The 16879-nt window shown below is 45.2% G+C and overlaps 1 protein-coding gene across 7 annotated transcripts in view; it reads left to right on the forward strand.

Moving 5' to 3' along the window:
* ASPH (aspartate beta-hydroxylase) overlaps window positions 1–16879 on the forward strand; it is a 221978-nt gene that overhangs the window by 197184 nt on the left and 7915 nt on the right. For all 7 annotated transcript variants that reach the window (XM_049633353.1, XM_049633359.1, XM_049633356.1 and 4 more), the window contains 3 exons: window positions 3940–4075; window positions 10024–10115; window positions 10505–10638. In XM_049633353.1, the coding sequence (XP_049489310.1) occupies window positions 3940–4075; window positions 10024–10115; window positions 10505–10638 (362 nt within the window). The remainder of the gene's footprint in view (window positions 1–3939; window positions 4076–10023; window positions 10116–10504; window positions 10639–16879) is intronic.

A 16879-nucleotide genomic window follows, 5' to 3' on the forward strand; every position in this document is an offset into this window, starting at 1 on the left:
CTTTAAAAATGGACTTCATCTGAGGCACCTGGGTGGCTCAGTCGGTTAAGCATCCAACTTCAGCTCAGGTTATGATCTCTCGGTCTGTGCTGACAACTCAGAGCCTGGAGCCTGCTGCAGATTGTGTCTCCCTCCCCCTGCCTCTCCCCTGCTCACGCTCTATCTCTCTCTCAAAAATAAATAGACATTAAAGCAAAATGTTTTCATAAAATTTTAAAAATAAATAAAAATAAAAATGGACCTAACCTAATTTGATGTTGAAGAGAAAAACATACCATCCAGGTGAATGAGCAGAACATCTGGGACGTGAGGACCATGCCCTGAACTGCTTGGGGGTGGGGGTTGGATTCAGGAGAAACAGGAGAACTGTAGTATGTCGTGGGATTAGTGAGGCTCGAAGCTGGGGACGCCACGTCGAGATGACTTGACTGCCCAATGTAAGTGAGGTTTAGCAAAAGTCACGTGCCCGTGATGGGTTTATGAAGCCATGTAGCGTAACAACAATCCGATCTCTGTGCTCTCTAGTCTCTGTTGCCACAAGAAGGAACGTGAATTACAAGCTGTTATCTTCTCGGCAACCAACGCAAGTTATCAACCTTGTCAGTGTCTTTTCTCGGTTTTATGAAATGGGTGTATTTAGGATCAAAGAAGTAATATTTTAGATGAGTCCTTTAAAAAGGTAGGCATGGCCTGGTCTGTGTGAGCCTTCAAGTTCCTGTTGGACATCTGAGTGGTATTGCTATAGAGAAATTCATATCCTTTCTCTCTCTCTCTCTCTCTCTCTCTCTCTCTCTCTCTCTCTCTTTGTCATACACACACACACACACACACACACACACACACACTGCGTAATTAGGTTTGGTGTTTAGTCCCCTGTAATCATGCGGATTTTATACAATGTGGTTCCTCGATTTATGCCTAAAAATAAAATTCCCACGTCCCATCCCTAATTTCTCCCTGACACTGATAAAAGAGACCGTGCCGTATCTTTCCAGAGTTGAAAAAAACAAGTACACTCATTACTTTGGTGAAAGGCAGCCTGATTGTAAGTAAAATTTTAAAAATTTTATTTAGTACAAATATAAAAAATAAATAAAAAATAGTTGTGTGTAGTGATGCTTTCCCTTTAACATTCTCCTTAGGGCTTCAGGGCCCTGTTTTAGTAACTAAAGATCAGCTGTTTGCAAAGATTTCCCTGACATCAGCTTTCAGAAGAAATGAAGGAAACTTCTAAAATACCAGGAGGGAAAAAGGGAAGAGCCTGCTGTGTAAGGCTCCCGTAACCTCATCTGAAAAGCAACTTCATGTGTTAGAAAGGTCATTCTCCCCTCATATGCGTGCTAGTTTAACACGAGTCTAACCGAATTATCCATCAACTTGAACAAATTCCAATAGCCACAAGGAGTGTTGGAGATTGGTCCATTTAAGAAGATGTGAATATACGGGGAGCATTTTCTTTTCTTTTCCATAATCTTGGGATTCTTGAAAACGACCATCATGCCAAAGTGGGGGCTTTTGAGTATCTTTTTATTGGAATTCTGTCTTTGACTTGGTATTTATGAATCACCTACTTGGGATGAAGTAGCATTGGAATTACTGATGAACAGCACCAGCGTGAATCAGTGTGATGGTAGCTACAGCTTTGGATTTTGACACAAATCAATAGGTGGGTCTCACAGAAATAGCAGCGTAAAATGGGTAAATTGGTGTAGCCACCGTGAAAACAATATGGAGGTTCCTCAAAAAATTAAAAATAGAACCACCATATGACCTGCCAATCCTCCTTCTGGGCATATATCCAAAGTGAGATATGGAAGAGATTTTTGCATTCTCACGTTCGTTGCACCATTATCCACAATAACCAAAACAGAGAAACAACCACAGTGTCCATCAACGGATGGATAAAGAAGATGTGATATACGTACACATAAACACACATGTACACACACACACACTGGAATATTATTCAGCATAAGAAGGAAGGAAATTCTGCCATTTGCAACAACATGGATGAAACTTGAGGGCATTATGCTAAGTGAGATAAGCCAGACAGAGAAAGACAAATAATGTAGGGTATCACTTACATGTGGGACCTAAATTTTAAAAAAGAAAAAGTCAAACTCCTAGACATGGAGAGTAGAAAAGTGGTTGCCAGGGGCTAGGGTGGCGTGGGGCGGGGGGTGGGGGGGCGTGAAGGAAATAGGGAGACGTTGGTAAAGGGTATCAACTTTCATCCACAAGATGAATAAGGTCTGAGGATCTAATTAACATGGTGACTGTAGTTGATTACACTGTATTGTCTAATTAAAATGTGTTAAGAGAGTAGAACTTAAATGTTCTCAGCAAAACATTTAAAAGTTAAAAAATGAAAGATAAATTTGTGAGGTGATGAATGTGTTGATTAACCAGGTGGAAGAAATCCTTTCACAATGTATTTTTACATCAGATCACCACAATGTACGCTTTTAAGTATCCTACAATTTTACGTGTCAGTCATACCTCAACAAAGCTGACATTTAAAAAAGAAATAAGCCAGTAGACTCAAAGAAACGGAGGGGGGGGGGAAAGGTAGAAAATCAGTAATCTTAAAATCTGGGTCTTGCCCTGGAATATCTTAATGTCACGTGATATAACAAGTGTTTGGCCGAAGTTCACGCCATGTTTTCATACAAATCTCTGAGGGCACCCGTCTCTCAGGGCCCTCTGCCTATGCAGCCTTCCTGACTCCTTATCTTTCTTCCTACATTGAATCATGAATTCATAAAGCACGGGTTGGTAAAAAACACTTCACACATTATCTCATGCCTTGCTCTGTCCAATAATCGGTCAACCAGTTTCGCTTGATTGATTCAAAAGATAGAGAACCATGTTTTACAAGGTACCTTAATCCCTTTTCGGGGAGCGCTAATTGTTGTTTCCATTTTTTGTGTGTCAAAATTTTTCTCTTTGTTTGTAACTTACTAGTTCTGGTTCCATGCTCTTGAGCCCTGATCCTTGTTGAAATCAGGTACTGTGTTCCTCTCTATCCATGTACCCATATATTCAACTATTCCATCTACCTCCTTTTAACCTAGAAATGTTGGACATTGTTAACATTTCAAAATCCTGGTTTAGCTGTACGATTAGTCTCATTGTACAGTAAGAAAGCAGGTTTTGTTCTTTCTTCTGAGGGTAGTTCTCATTTGCCACTCCACCTGCTCACTCCAGCCTACTTTGCTCTCTGTCCTGCCCTCGTCAACATCGCAGCGTGGTAGTGAGGATTACCAGGAGGCGAGAGCTCCAGAATGCTCCTTCCGCCGGTCTGCCAGCATCTGCCTGGCCACTCCAGGCTGTGCTGGTCCTAAGCCCACTTTCTGATGAGGGCTAACCACCCTTATAAATAAGAAGTCAAAGAAATAGGTTTGTTTGCCTGAGTTCTAAACACGAGGGCATTTATTTGCTTTGTTTTGCTGTTCACTCTGTAATTCATCAAAAGTCCCAATGGACACGTTTCCAATGTCTTTAAAATGTGATTAACGTTCACCATGTTGAATGGCATCTTCCCGAGGACCTCTGTTGGAAGATGAACTCTGTGATTTGCAACCCACTTTGGACACCGGGGTGTGACATGTAGGGTCACATGTGCCAGGATCAGCAAGAGCAATGGTCTTGTTCGCTTACGATCTTAAAAAAACAAAACAAGACACTTACGTTTTGGAGGGGACTGTTGTCTGAGGGGTTATTGAAATTTTTATGCTGCAAAGGCATTCAGTTCTCAAAAATGATAGGGCTTCTTTTAAACCCTCGACAAGAAGTCCCAGAGGAAATTGAAATAAGCAAGTAGTTGAGAGCACAAATTTCGTTACTGTATGAATCAGATAAACAAACAAAAAGCTGAGAGTCATTATAATGACTCCCAGGGATGTTTTCAGTCCAGTAACACCAGAATCTTCCTTCTAGTCCTTAGAAAGAAACTGGAAGTTAATCCGCGATGAAGGCCTTGCAGTGATGGACAAAGCCAAAGGCCTCTTCCTGCCTGAAGATGAAAACCTGAGGGAGAAAGGTGACTGGAGTCAGTTTACGCTGTGGCAGCAAGGTGAGCTCCTGACTTCTAGATGAAAAAATACGTTATCTAAACCCATCATTGTTGGGGCGCCTGGGTGGCTCGGTCGGTTAAGCATCCGACCTCAGCTCAGGTCATGATCTCACAGACCGTGAGTTCGAGCCCCGCATCGGGCTCTGGGCTGATGGCTCAGAGCCTGGAGCCTGCTTCCGATTCTGTGTCTCCCTCTCTGTCTGCCCCTCCCCCGTTCATGCTCTGTCTCTCTCTGTCTCAAAAATAAACCCATCATTGTTTCTTTAAACTACATGTGAACATTTACTGGTGTGTGTGTGTGTGTGTGTGTGTGTGTGTGTGTGTGTTCACATGTGTATTTGGATAAATATATAAATAGTATTTTGATTCATCTGGTCTTTCCCATTAAATGACATGTTACAGGGGCCCCTGGGTGGTTTCATATGTTAAGCCTCTGACTTCGGTTCAGCTCATGATCTCATGGTTCATGAGTTCGAGCCCCCACATCAGGCTGTCTGCTGTCAGCACAGAGGCTGCTTCGGATCCCCTGTCCCAGACCTTCTCTCTCTGCCCCTCTGCTGCTCACTATCTCTCTCTCTCTCTCCAACATCAATAAACATTTTTAAAAAATGATATGTTACAAAGACTAACCCTGTTGTGTAGGCTTAACTGAAAGTCTACCATGTGCTAATTACTATCTTAGAAAGGACCTACCCTGAGCCTCATTTGCTCTGTAGCACGGAGATGATGTCGCGTGCCAAGATGGAGTCACCATGGGTCGGAGATGATAACAGTCCAGAGTGACAGGTGTGACAGAGTGACAGGAGATAATGACTAGTGTCTGTGCTCCTCAAGAATAGGAAGTGGTTCACATTCCACCGAACATTCCTTGGGCTGAACCCGGGCTCAGGCACATACACGGGACTCCAATATGTGTGTGTTTAATGAGTGAATATATCAATCTGTCCTGTAAATGAGGAGCATTGGATTTTATGTGTAAGGCTCTTTCCAGTTCTCTTCTTGAGAAATCAAGTCAACCTGGGTTAACAGCCATCCAGAAACAGATCCATGGTGAAGAGTCCGCGGCACCAAATAAATCGAGAGGACAGGCGGTGGGGCTTACATTGAAGGACAAGTAAGCACATTTTCCTCTCTTGTGCTCTCAGAATGGTTTGCACAGAAGAGAAGAAGAGCTACTTCAGTAACATTTTCAAAGACAGTCTCTCAGAAGAGAGATCGCATGATTGTTAGAGACTGTCAGCTTTCTTGCCAGCAAGGTTTTTTTTTAAGGGAGTGACAGGGTCACTATGTGAACAACATGCTAAATCTGTCTGCTGGCAACTCACTAGAATGCATGAATTGTGTTGGCCTGAAGCATTCACCAGTTCATCTGATGCCTCGGTGGCATTAATACGCTTCTGCACCAGCGTCCTTACGCCCTCCTAGAACAGTGCTTCAGTACAGCAGGCCTCCTGGCAGTAATTTCCAGAACCACAGTCCCTGCTATAAACAGGTGCTCTGATAAAGTTGAAATCGGCAGGGCATTATAGGCAGATAGAAGTTATCAAGCGGGGTGCCAGGCTCGTTCAGTCACTGGAGCATGCAACTCTTGGTCTCAGGATTGTGAGTTCAAGCCCCACGTTGGGTGTGGAGCCTACTTAAAAAATAATAAATAAATAAGTAAATAAATAAATAAATAAATAAATAAATGTTTTAGGCAAGCAAGAAAAAAATGATGGTGACAAGATTTGGTTGAAGGCAATATTTTGACTTAAATTTCCGCATTTAACAATAATTTAATTGTGACAAAATGTATTCCTTAAGCTGTAATATGTGATATTTTTCACTTGTATTATTTCCAGAGAGTGACTGCATTTCTAGCTTGATTTCCATTTTGACTCAAAATAGTTGACCTGTGTGTGTATTTGGGGGGGGGGGGGCAGTGGATATCATAAGTATGTGTTTTCCAATTAGTTGCAGTTAATTACACAGAAATTAATTTCTAATTGTATTTTTTTGTGTGTGCGTCCTAAGACAATAGAAGTCACGTGGTTCCTCTTTTAGGAAGTTTTGTTAAGGTTTTTTGTGGCCTTTCGTTTGTGGTTCCAGGCTTCTGGGAGGAATCCAGGAGCCAGTTTCTGCGAACACATTCACAGTTTAAAGAATTTCAAAGACAACTAGTACCATAGTTTGCACGGACGCAGGGTGGAATCCTTGAAGCCAGGTGCCCTCTCAGGCCCTGTGGCGCAGAAACTGGAGAGAGAATCCTGTGGTGGGGGGCGGGGGTGCGGTGGAGGGAGATATGAGGAAGAGAGGCAGCAGGGCGGTCTCAGCCACACTGAGAGCTCAGGTCCACACACAGAGGCTGCTGAGTATCTGAATTAGTTGACTTAGTGGTCCTCTAGTCTAGTCAAGAGAGGATGCTGCTAGATGGTTGAAGGCCATAAAGCTATGGCTGGAAATTCCATTTTTCTCCCAATGGTACTGGGTCTTGTGGTGGGTCTCCAGGTAACATCATCAAGGCTGAAGAATATTTATTCCTTTTTAAAGAGACAACTGTTGGGGCGCCCGGGCAGCTCAGTCGGTTGAACGACTGACTTTGGCTCAGGTCATGATCTCGCGGTCCGTGGGTTCAAGCCCCACATCGGGCTCTATGCTGACAGTTCGGAACCTGGAGCCTGCTTCGGATTCTGTGTCTCCCTCCCTCTCTGCGCCTCCCTTGCTTGCTCTCTGTCTCTCTCTCTCAAATATAATAAACATTAAAAAAAAATTTTTAAAGGGACAACTGTTTGGACTTGGAGGAAAAGAATCAACAAATGTAAATAATGGGTTATTTTTTTCCCTAAAAATGTGTTTTCAAATTGCTAAGTGAATGTCATGGAGTGTTTCTTTTGCTCGTACTTATCAATCATCACCAGCAGTGAACAGTAAAATATGTAGTTGGCAAATGCACCATATGTGTGCACTTTTTCTTCCCGAGCCCATAGGAGACAGTGCTAACCAGTCTCAGTAGCCTTTCTGGATAAGCTCGAGCTGAACCTCTGAGTCCTTCTCAACACGGTGTTCTAGGGAGCCGCTGACAGTCGGTCAGATTCGTCGTGCAAGACGAACCTGTTGTTATCCCAGCAGAGCCTTGAAACTTAAGAAAGACAAAACCCAAGACCTTTAAACATCCCGCCTCCGTGAATATTTCTTATGAAGTATTTTCACATGTAAATGAAATATCCAACTGATTCTTCCAAATCTGCATTGATAAAACTCCTTCTAGGGCCATCTTCTCCCAAGTCTATCGCTTCTTCAGAGTTAGTTTAAACTCGGTGAGAAATAATCAGACAGCAGTAAGGCCACACTGAATCCCGCCGCTGGACAGTCTTCTCCTCAGCTGAGGGAGCTGCTTTTCACAGCTGCTTTCTAACCCGTGATGTGACCGAGTTGTAAATTATGCTGAAAGCAGAGGTTTTGGAGACCAGCAACCCCAAACTGGAGGCCTGGCCGCACCATTCGTTAGTTGTGTGATGCAAACATGTTCCTGAATCTCTGAGCCTCAGATCCTCATCCGAAAAAGGACAATGAGAACCGTGCCTCAAGTATGGGGTTGTTATCAGAATCAGTGAATGCTCTCGAAAGATCTGGTACACAATTATCCACTAAGTGAGAGTGGTACTACTTTTTTACTACCTAATAACCGTATGTTATATAATAATAACAGTAAGGGAGGGGCGGTCTTAGGTCATGATTACTTGGGTCATGGTTAAGAACATGGACTCTGGGTCCAGTTTGGCTGAATTCCTGCTGTGTCACCTCTCTGTGCCTCAGTTCCTCTTCTCTAAAACACAGCTCTGACGGCACCTCCCTCGCCAGGAGTTGTAGGCATCAGATGAGTCCTTTTGAGTATGTCAGGTGGTCCCTGGCCCACCGTGAGCACCACGGAACTGTGGTTGCCTTCCTAAATGCTCACCATCACATGCGAATACTTAAAGCTGCCGATGGAAATCCACGAATGCCAAGCATCTACTACATGGAGAATATGTGTTTACATATGTGTTCACCGTGTCTTCCAAGGCTAAAGATGTTCAAATTTAGCCCTGACCAAGTGGCAGTCCTAGTGAAACCCAATCCATTAGGTTACCCTTCATTAAGGTACAACACACCTTTTCTCTACGGGGCACCTGCTCAGTCCTCACTACCGCGCCCACGGAAAGTCCAGCCACTTCTGGCTGTTCCTGAAGCCTCCAGACTTCACTTAACTGCTGCCTGCACAGCACAGAACCCAGAATCGGGGCTTTCTACCAGGCCATCCCCAGATCCTGCATATGGGAAGTCATGGGAAGCTAGGCTTAAAAATGCTTTATGATGACATGATACAGGAATCTGTTTGGCCAAACTGCCATTTATCATTCAACTCCATTAATCACTAAAAATAACAACTAATACTTTACTCAAGGGGCAAAAAGATTACTTAGGAAAAGCTACTGTACATATAGACATTGTTTTCTAGAACATTGGGGTCCATTTGAAGAAAACACTTTTTTCTTAAGTTTATTTATGTATTTTTGAGAGAGAGAGAGCGGGGGTGGGGCAGAGAGAGGGAGATAGAATCCCGGTCAGGCTCCACACTGTCAGCACAGAGCACAATGTGGGGCTCGAACTCACAGAACTGTAAGATCATGACCTGAAAATCAAGAGTCAGATGTTTAACCAACTGAGCCACCCAGGCACCCCAAGGAGAATACCTTTAAGTTGCATTCCTTGTAACTCATTTTATTCTTGGTATATGATTATCCTGGGACACAACTAAAAATTAAGTAAAGTTAAACTCAGCTTTAGACGTAGCAGTCCCTTGTAGGACTCTTGAATAGGGAATTACAGTTTTTCTATCTGTAAAAAAAAAAAAAAATCCATCATTTTTCTCCATGAGAGCAAATAATGCCGTGTACATTTCTGAGCACGTCTTTTCTAAAACACAGTTATTTTGTCAGTGGTGAAGAAATTTATATAGTTCAGGGTGCTTAAGACCATGTCCCAAAAATCTGTGCTCCTGACACTGTCACTTATAGAAAAACATCGTCTCTCAGAGACGCCTTCCCCTCTTCATTTACATCCTCTTCTTTATCAACGTATGAAGAATGATCTGTACAATGAGAATGACATTGAACTCCCATGAAAAATGTTCAGGTAACTCTTTGCTATAGTCCTAGGAATGCATTTTTAGGTTAGAAACAGAAGCTGGTTTTTTCCTTAGGGAGTCTCCTGTGACTGCTGTAACAAATGACCACAAATTTAGTGGCTTTCAAATGACACAAATGTATTACCTTCACAGGTCTGGAGGTCTACAGTGGTCTCCCCGGGCTAAAATCAGAGTGTCCTCAGGGCCATATTCCCTCTGGAGGCTCCAGCTCCTGGAGTCTACCCACAGTCCTTGACTTGAGCTTGCTGTCCATCCTCAAAGCCAGCAGTGGCCGGTCAAGTCTTTCTCCTTCTGTATCACTCAGACACTATTCTGCCTCCCTCTTCCACACTGAAGGACTCTTTGATGACATGACACCCATCCACTTTATCCAAGACAATCTCTTTATTTTCAGGTCGGCTGATTAGAAATCTCAATGTCTTCTGCAACTTTTATTCCCCTTGCCATGTAACATAACATATTCATAGGTTCCTGCTTGCAACATGGACACCCTTGGGAGGGGGGCATTATTCTGCCTGTCACCGGGAGAAAAATAGGATTCGGCACTCACCTTGTCCATTAGACATCCTTAGTCAAGTCGCCCAACGCTGAGTGGAGATTTCTGGTCATTGCCCTGCTCGTCTGCTGGTGGAAGACACTTTATGCTTTGTCTTCTTGTGTTTGCTCAGCCTCCTCATTCCCAGTGAGGGTGACGATACAGATTGCCCATGGGCAAAACAGGATGAGCTAAAATTTTACTGTGATTTATTTCTAACGATGGTTTTACCATTTCTTCTTCTAGGAAGAAAAAATGAAAATGCCTGTAAAGGAGCTCCTAAAACCTGTTCTCTACTCGATAAATTCCCCGAGACAACAGGATGCCGAAGAGGACAGGTAGTACCTAGCGTGTCTTTGGTGACCCGAAGAACACAGTTATTAGGAATAAAGGAATGCTAATGTTTATAAAGCGACAGTTATTTCTTTGGGCCAAACAAAGGCCTCTTTTTTTCTTCTCTCTTTAACGAAACGCCATTCCGTGTGGTCGATGGCAGAGCTGAGGGTGGAAGATGTTCAGTGTTTATCGCTTCGTGGAAAATGAGAGTCCTTATCTTCAGTTCCTTCACAAAGAAACTAGACGAGAATATACATTCTCAGTCTTCCCAAGTAATTCCTTCTTGGAAGAAGTAATTACTTTCCCAAGTGATTTTCTGCGGTCACTTTAATGTAGCATTTCCTCCACCCGTCGATGCGTGGATGACCGGTGTGTTACTTTTCCTGTGCAGATCAAGTATTCCGTCATGCACCCGGGAACCCACGTGTGGCCGCACACGGGCCCCACCAACTGCCGGCTCCGGATGCACCTGGGCTTGGTGATTCCCAAGGAAGGCTGCAAGATCCGATGTGCCAACGAGAGCAAGTATGTTTCCTGCCATCGTTTCCTCTCGTATCACCTCTGAAGAGGGGTGTTCCTTACAACCAGTCTGTGTTCAGTTGGGTTATTTCTCTCCCTTTGTAACTGAAGTAGGCTGGAGCGGGTGATACTAATCCACACTCTAGTCTGTGTCCCTTCCTTGTGCTTTCCATGAGTCTGGAGGGACTCCTCAGGTCTAGGGCCGCCCTCCCTAATCATTTCTCCCCACACCACTGTCATCTCAGTGAAGAGCCTTCTCGCTTCTCTTTCTGGATGGACAGACTTGCACTCAGGACCAACCATCTTGTGCTGAGCCCTATACATATTACACATTGTGTTTATTGCTCTACAACTTGAATTATTCATCAATGCCGAGGGTCCCCCTTCCTGAAGAAAATGCCCAGTGATACTTACGTGTGTTGCTCTAGGGGAGGCAGCATGGGGCAACAGAAACAGGCTGTGTGTTTCAAATCCCAGGCTGCCGTTTTCAAACCCCAGCTCTGCCACCTAATCCTGCACAACCTGGGCCCATTCCTTAATCCCTTCGAACCTCAGCCTCCTCACTTATGAAATTGGCAATGATGCTGTCTGCTCTGCAGGATTATTGTGGGATCAAATGAAATAATACATACAAGGCACCGAGCCCACGTCCTAACATGCATGGGATGTGGTGAATGTTAGGCCCTTCTGCCCGTGCCTTTTGCTGTCCTAATCCTATTACTCCGGCCACCGAGAATGCCCTTCTTTACACTCATCCAAAATAAGCCTATTGCTAAGATCCAATGTCGTTTCATACAAAGGAGCCTCTCTTCTGACTTCTGAGTGCGTATATAGTATAGATTCTCAGTAATCCTATTCTGTATCTCCCATTGCTTTTTATCAGTTGGCGTATGCTCGCCTAATCTCTGTGAGCTAGAAGCTCCTGGAGGGCAGAAACCAGGTTGCTATCTTCTTAGTCATTTCTCAGGGTCCTCAGTAGAGGTCCGATGGGGCGGGGAGGTACCTCCTATTCGGTAGGTAGTTTGAGTTGTTCGTTTGGTTGTTGGCAGAGACCTGCCTGTCCTGCACGTGGCGTGGCGACACGGAGTGCTGTGGGAGGTTCAGATAGGGCTTTCCTCTGCCAGACGTGCTTCGTCAGGGACATACCACAGGCTCAAATGTCGGAGTCATAAGAGCAGTACAGATAAAAATGCTACAGATGGGACAATGGGCAGCTAGCTCATTTGCTGCTGGGGTTTTGAGAATCTTGACAGTGGTGACTCTTAAAGACAGGAAGGGTTTGGACATTGAAAGCTGGGGCAGGGGGGAGGCATTTCAGGCTGAAAGAATAGGATCTGCGAAGGCACAGAAGCCAAAAATGAGAGAGGGCACATAGGGAGAATATGGAGTGATGCCAGCAACCACAAGTGTGTACAACAGTATACCTCAGTAAACTGATGCACATTAAAATTTTTGAGAGTTCATTTGGGCATGCATCGATTCACATTGCATAGTGTCAAAGCAAAGGTGGGTAGGAGTGCCCCAGGGCAGGAGCTGGAGGGCAGGGTTTCCAGAGAGAAGATGCTGAAGCCAAGCAAAGGAAGTATTTCACTAGATACCGTGTAAGCAGTTGGCCCTGCTTCGGAAAACTCGGTTGGCTGTTTGTGATCAGTTGCTCTTCTGCTTCACTTTCTCAGATTCAGGTGCATTGACTCTGGCTTAGACTTTAGTTTGCTTACTTAGGCTGCCAAGGCGTGGAAGCCACCCTCGTCTAACGGCCTTCTTGGCTAAAAATTTTAACAGCTCACATAGAATACGGTTGGAAAATGAAAACAGAATAGAAGCCCAATTAAAGAAAGCTTTGATCAGTATTTGATAGTGGGATCAGACTCTTGTCAGGAAGTTACTCTGGAAGCCATGGCGGGGAGGATGCGGGAAGGCAGGAAGAACAGTTAGCACCCTGTCATGGTGGCCCACCCAAGAAGAGCTGGACTCGGGATGCTGGAAGCAAAGGGAGAGTAATGGGCAGGTACAGGAGATCTTATGCGCCTTGACTCAAGCGTGTGGTGTAAGGGAGGGAGAGTCCAAGATGCCTCGGCGTGTGTCTATTTGGGTCAGTAGGAGACGGTTGATGCTTTAGCGAATACTGAGAACTTGGGAGGTGTGAGGCAAGTTCAGGGAAATGGGTAATGAGTTCAGTGTTTATATATATTTTATTTAAGTTGCTACTGGAAGACAGTAATGGAAACATCCAGGAGTCAGCTGGATAGAGATGCCTGGAGCTCGGGAGAGAAGCCATGTCTGGACATAAAGGTTGGAGAGGCAGACTTAGCAGGTTCTGGAGGAAACTTGAGACTCCATGAACCCATCCACATTTAGAAGACCGAAGGAGGAAAGAGAACCACCAGGGAGGTGGGGCGGCCAAGGGCAGAGGTGGGAAGAACCAGGACGAGAATCAGAGACAGCTGGACAGGAAGAAGTTTCTCCCAAGATGAAATGGACCTTGTCAAGCCTTTGGGGACTCTGTGTACACAAGCTCTCCACCAAAGGGAAACAGGGTGAGGACGTGATGGGGGACCCAGGGAAATGGAGAGAATGCCGGGGAACGAGACCAAATAACCGTGGGCAGTGAAGACGGGGAAGAGCACCAGGCCTGTTTCCTGAGTACTGCCTGTGGTTAGAAGTTTGTCATTTGTTATTCCTGTCTCTGGATCTACTTCCCTCCCTCCATCCTGCCTTCTGTTTATTTTTTAAATTTTCTTGTCTGTCCTGCTTATAGATACTCTGGGGGAAAACATCACTGAACAAAAGTCCACTTACGAACAGGTAGGGAGAAAGACACGTATGAACTGATCCTTGTCATCCGAGGCCTGAGGCAGCAAGAAGCCCAGCTGGAAAGAGTGAGGCAGCGAGGAAGGGGAGCAGGTAGAGAGTGCCGGAAGCTTGAACAAGAAGCCCAGCAGGGCTCAAACTGCAGGAGCGGCACTGGGAGACCCGCCCCAGCGGCACATCCACAGTGCATTCCCCACACCAGGCTCCCAGCAGACGCCTGGTGACCATGCTTGACAAAGAAAGGGACTGCCAGGCCCTCCCCTCAAGCTGAAAGCATGATTAGGTTAACGGTCTTGACCGACAGGAAGTAGCGTCCGTCCTGCACCGGCCTCGGTAAGCTCGAGAAACAACGTTCACTTGGCCGCCCCTCAATTTCCACGGGCTGTAAGTACCTGTTGAAAACAGTAATTTGCAGATGGTGTATTTTGCAGTGATTAGTAAAAAGTGCTTTCCTTGGGGCGCCTGGGTGGTTCAGTCAGTTTCGCGTCCGACTCTTGATTTCAGCTCAGGTCATGATCTCACGGTTTGTGACTTCAAGCTGCACATCGGGATCTGCGCCGTCAGCATGGAACCTGCTTGGGAATCTCGCTCTCTCGCTCTCAAAATAATAAATAAACTTAAAAAAAAAATTTAAGAGTGCTCCCCACCCACCTACCTGCTGTTGTTGGGTCAGGGATGCGATTTTGCAGAGGATGAAGTGCTTCCTGTTCTCTCCTCCCTGAAGAGCCTACAGCATCGATGCCTTTCCACCTCCTCATGATGGCTGGTCAACAGCCTTGTCTGCGCCCCTTCTCTTGAGTTTTATGTTGTGTTACATTCTCATCCTCAGTAAGCCTTCACTCAAGAGCAGTTGGGTCAGGCCAAGGACTTCGTTACAAAACTCATGTTTTTCATAAGGGAAATGGCTCCATTTAAGTACTGTGTGATGCCTATGGGGAAAACAGCTGGGTATCTGGATAGGAGACAGGCAGTTTCTAGACTCTGAAGACAGAAATACTGAAATATGAAACCTGGAAGTGTCATGCTGTTAGCGTAGAAATACTATTAGTGTGGAAAGAGAAACACATAGACCAAGAAATCGGGCTCCCTTGCGCTAGGCAACAGGAAGCAATTTTCAGAGGCTCTCGACTCCCAAAAGAGGAGGTTACTCGTAGCAATTCGTGCATCGTAGTTCTCAGGTGTGAATAATCACACTGCTGTTCCTCCAGTGCCGTGTGAGTCCTGCTGGCACGCGTCTTGTTTAAATATTCCGTCGCCGGAGACGAACAGCCGCGCTCTTTTTATCAGACGACGAGCTCGCAGCTACGTGGCCTTTTATCGTTACAAATAAAAATGATCACTTAACATTAATAAGTGCCCTCTGACTATAAAACTGATACGTGATGCACATTCCTTGTACGTAATTTGTAAAACACAGAGAAGCACAATAGAAAAAAGTCAATATTATGTTTGATCTTGATACCCCAAGATACTGTCCAGATGCTTCTCCATACCGCATGTGTGTGTCCGTGAGGAGGAGGAGGAGGAACACAGTAGTGATCGAGAGCGTGCTTGCTGTACGAAGTAGTTCTTCGCATGCCACAGGCGCTACATTATTAATTAATCCTCACAACAATCCTAAGGGATTATTGAAATCTCTTTTGTAACTGGGGAGACTGAGGTGTGAAGATGCCAAGTAACTTCCACAAGGTCACTCAGCTCAAGAAACGCTGATGTTTGTCTCAGCTTCCTGAGGCTGCCATGACAAATTACCACAAACCGGATGACTTTAAACAACAGAAAATTCATTGTCTCGTAGCTCTGGAGTCCAGAAGTCCAAAGTCAGGTGTCAGGAGGGTTGGCTTCTTCTAAAGGCTCTGAGGGAGGGTCCGTGCCCTGCCTTTCTCCCGGCTTGTGGTAGCTGCTGGCATTCCTTGGTGTCTCTCGGCTTGTAGACACATGGCTCCAATCTCTCCCTCTGCCAACACGACACACCTTCCCCCTATATCTTCTCCCCTTCTCTTTATAAACACACTTACTATTGGATTTAGGGCCCAGCCTAATCCAGGAGGGTCTTATCTCAAGATCTTTATTACAACCGTAAAGACTCTTTTTCCAAATAAGCTTACATTCACAGGTTCCAGGTGGACATACTTTTTTGGGGAGGCCACCATTCAACCCGCTACAATATCAGAACGAAGGTTTGGTCTCAAGCAGGCTGGTTTGAAAGTCTGTGTAGCCTCAACCCCACGGCATCTAACTACACATTTCTGGGCTTTGGGGGTTTTGTTGGTGGTGGCTACAAAATTAAGATCATCTTGGACTTGAAAGGCAATCAGTGTGAAGGCTGGTCTTCACGGCCAAGCAGCGAGCTGGAGAATCTCCATTTCCGGGCCATTTGTGTCACCCCTGACAAGCCCTGCTTTGTGGTCTGTCAAGTGAGCTCGTTTAGGATCACCACCCAAAGCTGCATGAACTTGAGTCGGCGAATGAATGTGCCACTGGCAAGCAGGACTCATCGTTACTCCCATGGAGCGGCCAAGTTGTTTGAGCTCTGGACAATCGCACACGGGAATTCTTTCCGCTGAGTCTCCAGGACGTGCTGGAACGAGGCTGCGGGAAAGAAGAGTGACTGTGTGGCTCTCCTGGAGACTCAGGCTTGTTGCCTGCAACTTACCAGCCAAAAATATTGGACAGGACCACCAGATCGTCAGGAAAATGTGCATGGGTGTCACGTCAGCAGCACGCTGAAGACATGAGTTGGCAAAAAGTCCTGTGATGCCTCTTTCTGCTGCTGTGGAAATAATGGCCCTCTACCACAGCATACCTCAAGTGTTTTTGTAGCATACTCTTTCCATTAATCTCTCAAGTTTTTAATTAGGAAGATTATGTGGAAAGCCTGCTAACATGTTAACAGTGAGAGAAAGACTTAATTTTTTAAAGTCACCATGAATTGTTCATAGACAGCATTTCTTTTTTCACAAAGAGTCCAGGAAGCTAAAGTCTGAGGATTTTCCTTTGGACATCATAGCTCTTCTCTTTCACAGAACATAACCGTCTTCCAGCCCAACTGTAACGTGACCTTACCCGTCCATAAGTCACCACCCGAGCCTGCGCACCTGGGAGTGCAGGTCGAACATGGCATTTTACCTGGATGTGTTCCCTGAGTATTTGTTACTAAATAGTAACATTTTGTCCCCTTTCTTCCTTTCCTTGAGCAACTTGGTGAATTAAAGACGTCCAGTGAAGTCTCTTAGCCCCTGTTCTGGTTAGCATTCGTACACACAGATACGCAGCGATCCCTGCACGGGGAATGGCGATTCCCACATGCAGTACGAATCGTGCGCAAACATTTCGTTTGTTGAAGTGATGGTCGAGAAATGGGAAAGTTGGCATCCATTTTGCTATGGCAATATTAAATGATGTGGAGGTTCCTGGGCCAGTCCTCCAAGGCTTT

Source organism: Panthera uncia, chromosome F2, assembly GCF_023721935.1.
Source record: "Panthera uncia isolate 11264 chromosome F2, Puncia_PCG_1.0, whole genome shotgun sequence".
Taxonomy (NCBI): domain Eukaryota; kingdom Metazoa; phylum Chordata; class Mammalia; order Carnivora; family Felidae; genus Panthera; species Panthera uncia.